Genomic DNA, 11,803 nt, shown 5'->3' with positions numbered 1-11,803 from the left:
CTAATTGGTGGCCATAACAATACTTGCGAAAACCCGAGATACAAGAACAAACGATTTAACAATATCCAAACATTTTCGACATTCATTCTATGTACAAGTAATATTTCAAGGAATCTATATCTAGTATATCTGTATGTCATTTGTTGCGATGATATACGACCGATAAAGAAGTAACAGGTGCACAATTATATGGTAGTATAAGCGCTTTCAAGCGTACAATTCTTGCCAGACTTTTATCAGATGTATACCAGAGGTTTATATTATTAATCAAATGAATTTAAACGATGATATACGGCGGATACAGAAATACCAGGCTCACATCTATCTGGTAGTATAAGCGCTTTCAAGCGTACAGTTCTTGCCAGACTTTTATCAAATTTATACCAGAGGTTTATATTATTAATCTAATGAATTTTAACATTAGTGCCAACCACTATGTTATAATGGTTTTATGCCTCTTTTAATGGCTGTAAGTCTGTTCGTTTAGTCTTGAAAGCGTTCTCTATCGGTTATGTCTCGAAAGTTTTTTTTATACCCCCGCTTTAAAAAAGGGGGGATAATGTTTTACCTCTGTCTGTCCGTCCGTCAGTCCGTCTGTCCGTCAGTCAGTCCGTCCCATGAATATTTTTCGTCGCATTTTTCTTAGGAACCACAATACAAGGATTTCTGAAATTTGGTTTCAGGGTTTATCTAAGTCAGCTATACCGTGTGATGCGTTTTTAGATTGATCACTTGAAAACTTCCTGTTTACCGAACACTTGTATGATTTTACACATGCTAGCCAAGTTGAAAATTTTCGTCACAATTTTCTCAGGAACTACAATACAAGGATTTCTGAAATTTGGTTTCAGGATTTATATAAGTCAGCTATACCGTGTGATGCGTTTTCAGATTCATCACTCGACAACTTCCTGTGGACCGAACACTTACATATTTTTACACTATTTTTTTTTTCGTCGCATTTTTCTCAGGAACTACAATACAAAGATTTCTGAAATTTGGTTTCAGGATTTATATAAGTCAGCTATACCGTGTGATGCGTTTTCAGATTCATCACTCCACAACTTCCTGTTTGCCGAACACTTGCATATTTTTACACTATTTTTTTTTAGTCGCATTTTTCTCAGGAACTACAATACAAGGATTTCTGAAATTTGGTTTCAGGGTTTATCAAGTCACCTATACCGTGTGATGCGTTTTCAGATTGATTACTTGACAACTTCCTGTTTACCGAACACTTGTATGATTTTACACATGATAGCCAAGTTGAAAATTTTCGTCACAATTTTCTCAGGAACTACAATACAAGGATTTCTGAAATTTGGTTTCAGGATTTATATAAGTCAGCTATACCGTGTGATGCGTTTTCAGATTCATCACTCGACAACTTCCTGTTTACCGAACACTTGCATATTTTTACACTATTTATATTATCCACTTGCGGCGGGGGTATCATCAGTGAGCAGTAGCTCGCAGTTTCACTTGTTTTGTCTATATCAAAGGTTTGTGTAAGTAATGATTCGAATATAATAATTAGCGCAGACATATTTAAAGATAAAATAACGTGTTATGATTGCCGGTGAATCAACTCTCCACCATAGACAATGGCAAAACAAATCAAACGAGAAAAGTAATGTCTTTTTATTCAATAACCAATAAACGAAAAACAATTATGATACTTTTTTATATTGTTATTTGGATGGAGAGTTATTTCATTGGCACTCACACCACATCTTCCTATATCTATGATACACAGAAACAAAATACAACCATGGAATAACAGGTTCCTGACTTAGGACAGACACAATAAAAATGTGACGGGGTTAAAAGTCTCTTTGTCTTGCATTTGCTATTATTTGCCGGTCAAATATTCTAGTAGAAAATATATGAAAATTGCTCTTCATGCATTTGTATGCAACAATTCCTTGTCGGAATTTATGAAATGTGTATGTAAGATTTAAATCAACAAGGGTATTACCATAAGTTTTTCATGTAGGATAATTATAAGAAAAATTTTAAGATACCCGCCAAAAAATACATTTTTTTTCAATAATCCTCTGACCATCCCAAAAAAAGTTTAAGATATTGACAATATTGTTAAGCATAACAGAAATAAGGGGAAATGTGATTTTTGCTTGTTCAACGTTTTCTTCTAACGAAATTTTGCATGTAAGGAATAATAACTGCTTTTGACCACAAACTTATGTAACTTCAGAAACATGCAATAATTAATTAAATATGTTGATCGATTTGCTTTTCGTGGTGTTGAATGTTTATGATATTGTAATAAGAACAAATTATGGTATATAAAGGATAGCAGCTTTGTAGTTAGTACAGAGTTCCAGCATTGTGATATAGCCATTGTAGTCCTACTGTCATTCTAAGGTAAAATATATAATTTCAAAATTTCTAGTGTAGAATTATAATAGTTTAGGCCTCATATAAAATAAAATTTTAAATTTAGATCAAGAACAATTAAATGAAAAGAAGTTAAAGAATAAACAAAAGACATTATCAATGTTCTCAATTTAATCATAAATTCTGCTCTAAAGAGTAACTAACGTTACATGGTTTAATTATGGGCTTGTAAAAACCTTTGAATACACTATAAAATGGAAAAACGAATACATCAGAATTTTTAACGTTCATTTTTATCTTTTGACAAACATAAGAAAAAAACTAGCGTTTTAAAACATATTCGTTTTCTCAAAGATGATGTTCCACCTCTAATAGCAAAGTGTCCCTGTTAATTATTTTGTAAAGTGCTTATCTTAAACATTGATGAAATTGGTTATGAAAGAACGGCGAAAGATACCAGATGTTCATTGAAACTCATAAATCGAATATAAACTGACAACGCGATGGATAAAAAAAGACAACCAGACAAAAATAATACACAAAAAACTAGAGACTAAGCAACACGAACCCACCAAAAACTAGGGGTTTATCTCAGATACCCCAGAAGGGTCAGATCCTACTTTACATGTGACACCCGTCGTGTTGCTCTTGTTAGTACAAACCCGGTAATAAGTATAATTCGGTGTTAGATCACATTAATGAAATAGGAATGTGATTGTGGTTACGACATAAGTAACATATTCGATATCATCTGTGAATTGAATATTTCATAACGGACAACCAACTCGTGGTTGCATATTCAAAATAAAAAAGTAACGAAATTTTGTAAAAACATTTTTTTTAAATAACTTTTCAAAGGATTGCTGAAATTTAAAAGAAAAAAAGCATGGAAATCATGGGAAACACGAACACAACTAAACTTAAGATTGCAACAACAGCAATTGTATTACTACACATTGTCAACGTCCAGAATAATGATAAAATGATATATGTCGTTGTTTTGTAGAAAACATTTAATTTTATATAATTCTTTTGTGTAAAAAAATTGAGAAAATAATTGACAATCTTTCAATCCTTTTCAGTATAGAAAATGTGGTCTACTGGTATTGTTCTTTTGTGTTCCTGTGCATTAGTATTAGTAAATGCGGCTTGGAAACCAAACTACCAGAGGAAACATGGATATAATGGTAATGTAGGTTACAACGGATACAATGGTGGTAATGGCTACAACGGTGGTGCAGGATACGTTGGCGGTGCAGGATACAACGGCGGCGGATACAATGGTGGTGCAGGGTATAATGGCGGCGGATACAATGGCGGTGCTGGATACAATGGTGCTGGATACACTGGCGGAGCCGGGTACACAGGTGGTGTAGGATACAATGGTGCTGGATACACTGGCGGTGCCGGAGGTGCAGGATATACAGGTGCAGCAGGATACAATGGCGGTGCTGGATACACTGGCGGAGCAGGATACACTGGTGGTGCAGGATACACTGGTGCAGGAGGATACACAGGTGGTGCAGGATACACAGGTGGTGCAGGATACACTGGTGGTGCAGGATACACAGGTGGAGCTGGTGGATACACAGGGGGTGCAGGATATACTGGCGGTGCCGGATACAATGGCGCTGCAGGATATACTGGCGGTGCAGGATATACTGGTGGTGCAGGATATACTGGCGGTGCAGGATATACCGGTGGCAATGGTGACAATGTGGAAGAAACAGACCCTACCCTTGCTGAAATCGAAGACGAAGTTGTAGAAACAGGGTATAATGGAAACGGAGAAACTGGATATAACGGAAATGAAGGAACTGGATATAACGGAAACGAAGGAACTGGATATAACGGAAACAGACGAACTGGATATTACAAAAAAGTAAATACATATGGAAAAAAAGTAAGTCTCAAATATAAAGTTTCAGTCATTCTTTAATCTAAACTATCTATCAAAACGCGAAGTTATGCAAAGATGTAAAAAAATCAAGCTATTCTTTATAACTTTACTTCAAGTCATTCTTCCATCCTTATTGTATGTCATTTTAGGATCTAAAGTTCAAATTATTACTTTCTATATAAAAGAGACCAAAATTGATCTAAGAGTGACCAGCATGATTAAAAAAAAATAACAGATATATTGCTACTTTTTTTTTTTAATTTCAATAAATTCAAATTTAAAGAAAAAAAATCTCGTTGTGCTAAATATACTAGTATATAACATTTTGTTAAATTCCTACACGATTTATCCTGTTCCTGGCCTGTTATTTATTCTTATTTAATGAACGTTTAATCCTAGTTCTTCTTTGGTCAATTTCGAATATGACGTCAATTTTTCTTGCTTTCCTCTGAATTTCCTATTGTGACGTCATGAAAAAATGTGACAATGCCTTCTGGCGTTATATAAAAAAAATCACATCTTTTTGCAGAACAATCGAAAGGAAAGTTTGAATTTGTCTTCATATATCGTTGAAAATCATCAGATATATAGATTCCACCATCAAATCTTGTGCAATGCCATATCTTTCCACTCTCGAGCCTCGCATTTTAAATTTGATAATTTAACTGGTTCGAACGAATCAATATTGTATCACGCTCGATACAGTTGAAGAATCTATATTTTCCGTAAAATCGTGCATTGCTGTGAAATATTATCTCACATATATTTTGCTTTCTCGTGATGTAATTTGTTTATTTTAAATTGTGGTTAATCTGATGACAAGTTTTAATGATTCCTTATTCTTTTAATTTCAATCTGATTAAACATTTCTCCAGTAGTGATGGTATTCTATAATATCATAGTAAAACAAATAGAAATTAAAAATATGTTCTTTCTTTTTCCGTTTTAGCAATACGCCAAACCCAAAAAAGTAAGTATGATTAATTCATAATTCGTGTTCAGCTTTTCTTTTTAATGTTATTTTGTATGTTTCATTCTATAGTTTTAAAAATTTGTTGGGAAATTAAAGTTGAATGAAGAAACAACAATGAAAAAAAAACCTACGCAAGTTCCATGTTATATACATCATTAGAGATACATCACTGAAACAGGAACACAATGATCCTAAAAACCGTGGGTTATTATCCGTGATACTTTACAGTTTGTCCCAATTTCATGTCTGTAATTTTGTGGCGTCAATTATCAAATTTATTTAATAAATAACCATGCAATGCCTATACTTCGATTTTTAATATAATAGAAACACAGCTCGTAATCAAAACTTTTTTTCTATTTTTTTCCTTTTTAGGTATACGCTCCATCTAGAAAAGTAAGTATGATTAATGTATAATTTGTGTTGAGTTTTTTTTTCATATTCTTTCACATCTTTTATTTCTTTAACGGATGTAGAAATTTGTTTGGAAATTCATGATAAATTAAGAAAAAACAAGAAACGAAATGAAGTTAGTATCCATTTTACTATAATATTGTTTGTTTTAATCATTTCATTTAATTTATCATGGCTTTAATTGTAAGAGAAATCAAACACATTAACAAACAATATAAATATTTCTATGCTATGATTTAATTTATTTTTTTTGTATCATTTTAGGGTGGTTACTAAGGAACCTGTCAACAAAATTCAATCTGATTGTAAACGGCTAATTTCTTTATTGTAATGAAACTATCTGTTTATGCTTATTAAAATTTGCATAGATATATACTGTGTTAATATCTTTTTTCCTTAAACAATAAAAATGACAGTAAAAAACACTGATATCCTAAAATACACATGACATTTCAAATACCTTCACTTAACCTATTACACACAAGATTTTCCACCACGACGGACAGCAGAGATTTATACTCTCAAGGATGCAAAAAACAAACCTCCTAATATCTGGTATTCATTGTTCCCATATAAATATTGTCCTGCTGGTAATGTTATTACTGGTAACATTGGCACTGCAAACAATGAACAACTAAGAGAGTTGTAAGCCACATATCAGAAGTATCGAGTTCCTCAGGCTAATGGATGTAGTTAAGGACTTTGCAATACAAAAAAGCTCAAGCCATACAAAAACCAACTAGAATCTCTAACTGAATTAATCAAAGCTGTTCGGCGATGTATTTAAGAGCGCATTTTAAATCTGCGACGCTCAATGAGCACATATGTTTCTAGCCCTTTTTCGGGATACTTTCTTTTCTGCACGACAATTCTGTTTTGTCCCAGCATTAAGCAAACAAATTCTCTTATTGTATTGTTTCTTTACTAAAAACGTCATTTGAATGTCAATCTTAAGCACACGAAACTCGCATCAAAAACCATACGTCATTTATGGGAGAGGATATTTTTATAAGATTATTAGCATTTTCCCCCCTTTGCAGCATTATTCTAGCAGCGTCCATCACGAAGTATATATAAAAAGTAAAACTAAAAAGATTAAAGAAATTCTAACTTCAAAGAGAATTCTAAACTGAAAGTCTCTTTTAAATCGGAAAATCAAAAGCTTGGACACATTGAAGGAATGGAAAACAGACAATGCTTTATTACAGACAAAATTGTAATCAAAAGTGTTAACTTGAAAGTATAGACGGGAATATATATATATATATATATTAACTTTCTTCATTTTGTTACTTCTAAAGTCAACTCTTATCCTCGTTTTTTTGTGATAAATAAAGGCAATAGTAGTATACCGCTGTTCAAAAGTAACTAAACTATTGAGAGAAAACAAATCCGGGTTAGAAAATAAAATAAAGCCGAGGAAAACAAAAAACTTTAAGAGAAAAACGACGGAACAATAGAAACACTGAAGTGCAGAAAACACCAAAACAATACATGATTATCACAAATACCAAATAAACTCATAACCATTGCGATTTAAAGTGTGAACGTCAGATGCACGGTTCGTTTACAAAACACTTACGACTAACACTTGAAACAAAAATAGGAAATAGCCAAAATAGTTGAAAGGCATTGAGAAACAAACATTTCGACAGTTTGTCCCAAATACATTGACACTGTTAAACTACACATCACATTTTATTTACACACATCAAAGATTTGTAACCCCAATGGAGTAAATAACTCATTATAGATACTAGGATTGCAATTTATACTAGCACCAGGCACGCGTTTCGTCTACAAAAGAATCATGAATGACGCTCAAATAAAGAGATATCAAAAAGGCCAAAATAAGGTATGAAGTTGAAGAGCACTGAAGACCAAAATTTCATGAAAGTTTTGCCAAATACAGCCAAGGTTATTTGATAATGAGGTAGAAAAGCATAGACACCTTTATGTATAAGGATGAAACATCCAAACCTCCAAATTCCTATTATAAATTGTACTCGCACAAATGTAAACTACCAGCGTTATGGACAAAAACAAAAACGAAAAAAAAGATGAAAATACAAAGAACTGTAAACAAAACACAACATAGAAAAGCAAAAGATTTGAATAAAACGACCCCTACTCAATACAGGGGATGTTCTCATATTTACAGAAGATAACGCATATACTGCACTTAATATGGCACTCATTATTTTGAATGTGTCAGTACAAACTCGATGATAAGTTTAATTCGGTCGGTAGGAGACGAGATTTTGGTTACAGCAAATGTAATATATCCGTCGTGATCTCAAATATTCCATAACGCTCAACCGACTCGTTTGCGGAGGTTTCACTTCAAATTCACCACTTGGAACTCTTGGTTTAAGGGCTTCCTGAGAGGAATAAGTTATCATAAAAATAGAATTATGATAGAAAACAGGGCCTGGTTCGCGTTGCTCATTCTTTAATTTTTTATGTTGTGCTTTGTGTTGTGAACTGCTCTTTGTATTTTTTGTCATTTATTTTATTTGGGACGGCGTTGTCATTAACGATTGACTTCTGTATTCTTAACATCCCTTTGGTATCATTCTTTTTTCAGTAAAAAGCAGGTCTTCAAAATTTTTGCGATGATTTTTATTTACATGGTACAATCAGTCAGAGGCTTATTCTTTAAAATCCTTAATTTATATTACAAAATCTTCAATTAAATTCTTAAATTTTCCAAAGATATCTTGAATCTGATTTTGTTACGCAAAAACTACTCCCCTCAATACCCAGGAGAAAAGTAAATTCACTAAAAATACTGAACTTTGAGGGGAAAAAAAAGTCCATGATAAAAAAAAACCAGAAGCTCAAACACTTCAGACGAATGGATAGCAGCTATCATATTATTGACTCTGTACAGGTATTTTCTTATGTAGAAAGATATAATTAATCGATTGCATAAAGCAGAACTTTTACTAAAATAAATGAAAAAAGATTGTAGATACAACTTCTTGCTTGAAGTCACAAAAAAAGGCTAGGTGATTCCGAAAAAAATACGCCGACAATTATCGTCAGATGCTGGACTTCTTGTAGTGTTTGGTTGATCATTTTGTAACAGATTTTAGTAGTCTGTATCTAAATTGGCACTAATTGTGCGTCCCTACTGGCCAACTATGTTCTTTACTCCTTCATAGAAATCAAACTTTACACAAACGCTTTCAATGGAAAAAAACCCTCATTTTATATTGTTGCTCTGGAACTCAATCATCCACATTTCAATCAGTGCTAATATCTCATAAATTACGGTAATACTATAAAAACAAGACGGTCTGCTTCATATTTTTACCTCGATGTTTATACAGATTGACGACGGCAAACTAGAATCTATGTCACGCGTGATCTCCACCCAAACATTTTTTTTTAGTTTTTAAAACTCATATTCTTAAAGGCAAGTCACAAGGGGAATTTTTGTTACATATTACAGTTTCATTACCTTGATACACTAGCTATTGATAGAAACATGTATATTTACACGGTGTTATTAGGTACAGCGAGATAAAAATCAAAATATCAGAAGGTTTATGCAATTTCATGAACATTTCATTTTATTCTACACTCTATAATTTCTACATATTGTACTTCATTTCCCCAATTTTTATTTTTATTCATATATATAAATTTTCTGTTTTTTTCTTTATTTTGGAAAATGTTAATTTTTATTTTTTTTTCTAGGCAAATTTCATTTTTTTTAAATTTTGGCAAACTTTTATTTATCCCCGGGTGAACAAGGGTGGGGTGTTATTTACACCGGGGTAGTCAACCAATCAGATTGCAGTATTTTTGTTGCATAAGAAATAAGAAGATAATTTTTTTTTTTATTGTAAATCATTTCCTATACAGCTAACAAATGAAAAATACATTAAAATCTATGAAATCAAACGCAAAAAATGAAACTTTTTATCTCTTGATGTCAGAGTGATTTATATGCTATTGTATTTTGATTAAAATTATATATTGATTTATTGATTTTTGGTTACTAAACGTCTAGTCCAAATGTTAACTACATGTTCAGGACGAGAATATTTTTTTAATTTTTATTTGCTTTATTCGAAATCAGTTCATTTTTAATACCTTAAGACTAAATTTGTGGCTACTTTAGATTGTGATTATGGAATTTCAAATAGCGAATAATGCAGATCATAATTACATACATGTTTCCCCTAATTCTTTTCTAATAGATTGTGACTTTTGAATCACCCACCGAAATCGGAAATAACATTTTGTCAATACAATATGCATATGTTTATAAAAAAAAATATGTATTGACAGATTGATTTGTTTAAATAGTTGTGGTTATTGACAAGTGATTCAACCTAAATTTAAATATCAAAAATCACTATGCACTAAAACTGAGAATATTAACAATTTTTCAGAATACATTAATAAACTCAAAATGTTGACAAAGGAATCAGGAAAAAACAAGCGTCTGTTTTGCTCTACGGTATTTTAGAAACATTACACATACTTAAAATGTCAATACAACCTTTGTATGGGGCGTCACATTTATAGAAAAAATGTTAAATATGAAATTAAAAAAAACAAGGCTTAGCAAAACAAGTAAAAAGATAATATCAGGAACAAAACAGAAACAAATACCCTCTCTCCGAAGGTAATATGTAATATATATTACACTAGGAAGTGATAAGTCCAAACTAGTTTAGTCCTCCTGCCATACACCATTATTTCTGCAGTAAAAAGATGGCCGATAGAAATTTAGCGATTCTTAAAAATCCTTAAGATCTGCTGCAAAATCTTCAATCACATCCTTGAAAATTTTGTAGATACCATGATTTTGAATTTCCTACCATATTCCTTCTACTCCTACTTCCATCAATTAAAATATAGAATTCGTCGTCGCATTGAGTCAAAGGAACCAAAAAATTGCCTATCTCACAAAATTAAGTTAGTAATAATGCATTTATCTTTTTTATTTTCTGAAATATCAATTCTTTCAATAGAGTGAAACATTTGTAAAGAAAAAAGTAAATCACAAACAAACTGAACTCCGAGGAAAATTCTAAACGAAGAGTCCTTATTTAAATGGCAAAATCAAATGATTAAATACATCAAACATAAAAAAAAAATGTAGATTAAACCTAGTTTTATAGAATATGATATACAATTGGCGGAAAACAATCTCAAATTTGTCTTAAAAACATCAAATCTCTAAATTGAAATTCAAAGTTATATTGCTTCTTACTAAATTATTTCACATCTTTTTTTTATTTATCAATTAAAGCCGGGCTTTAAAGTTATTGTAAAACTGCCTATTCAAGAGGTTGCGAGAATCATATATGGAAAGCAGATATGTTCTTAATATCCAATGTAATATTCCACACCTTTTTCCCAAATATGACCTAGCAAATTATACTTATTACCAGTTTTGTACTTACATAATTAACACGACGGGTATCACATGTAATGCAAATTAAGCAGTTTTTTGGTTTGGTACGTGTTGCTAAGTCTTTAAGTTTCTTTATTTTATTTACTATTGTTCGTCTGTTGGTCGTTTTCTTTTTTAGCCATTGCGTTTGGTATCTCTCTCCTTCCTTATTCTTGAAAACTTTATATGATTGATACATACATTTTCGTTTTAATGATATAAAAGTATGATGTAGTGACCGACTTTGTTGTTCTTGTATTAGTCACTTTGTTGCCTAATTTGTGTTGAAAACGTTTGGTGATTCTTTTATCATTTTAAACCATAAAAACGGAAATATTAAAATTTAACAAAATCAGTCGCATGGCTTATTTAATGTTACCTGACCTTGAAAAGAACTTTTTTTTCAAACATAAACAAAAGTTCGTTAACTCAAATTTGTTTGGTTAAGGTCACCAACAGATCTTACTTTGCATAGAAGCGTACGGATTCCAAAAACTAATACCAAAGATAATATCAACAGACGCTGCATGTTTTGCTAGACAACATATTTGCTGAATTTGGTGGATCGATTATATATAAAAGACAGTCGGTATTTCAATGGGTACTTATTTTCTACTTCGTTTTTTCTGAAGCAGAAACAAAAAAGATCTGTCTTACAGAAGGAAAAAAACAAAAAGAAAAAAAAATTGGCGATTTCGAGCTTGACATATTCTCCAGACAAATGTCTAATGTTGACGATATT

General features: G+C 31.9%; 1 protein-coding gene across 1 annotated transcript; it reads left to right on the top strand.

Moving 5' to 3' along the window:
• The first annotated feature begins 2,276 nt into the window (after nt 1-2,276).
• LOC134711722 (uncharacterized) lies at nt 2,277-6,018 on the top strand. The gene is made up of 5 exons (XM_063572540.1): nt 2,277-2,385; nt 3,441-4,261; nt 5,208-5,228; nt 5,607-5,627; nt 5,910-6,018. Exons 2-5 carry the CDS (start codon nt 3,449-3,451, stop codon nt 5,919-5,921), a joined length of 867 nt encoding a protein of 288 aa, XP_063428610.1. The 5' UTR covers nt 2,277-2,385; nt 3,441-3,448; the 3' UTR covers nt 5,922-6,018.
• The last annotated feature ends 5,785 nt before the right edge of the window (nt 6,019-11,803 follow it).

Source organism: Mytilus trossulus, chromosome 3 (assembly GCF_036588685.1).
Source record: "Mytilus trossulus isolate FHL-02 chromosome 3, PNRI_Mtr1.1.1.hap1, whole genome shotgun sequence".
Classification (NCBI taxonomy): domain Eukaryota; kingdom Metazoa; phylum Mollusca; class Bivalvia; order Mytilida; family Mytilidae; genus Mytilus; species Mytilus trossulus.
Note: the sequence above shows the minus strand (reverse complement) of the source record. Positions and strands in the feature narration are given on the sequence as shown.

Excerpts from the sequence above, each read along its gene's own strand:
- LOC134711722 (XM_063572540.1), top strand. The coding sequence starts at position 3,449 with ATGTGGTCTACTGGTATTGTTCTTTTGTGTTCCTGTGCATTAGTATTA. Across the intron at positions 4,262-5,207 it reads TAAATACATATGGAAAAAAA|CAATACGCCAAACCCAAAAA; the intron begins GTAAGTCTCAAA and ends TTTCCGTTTTAG. Across the intron at positions 5,229-5,606 it reads AATACGCCAAACCCAAAAAA|GTATACGCTCCATCTAGAAA; the intron begins GTAAGTATGATT and ends TTTCCTTTTTAG.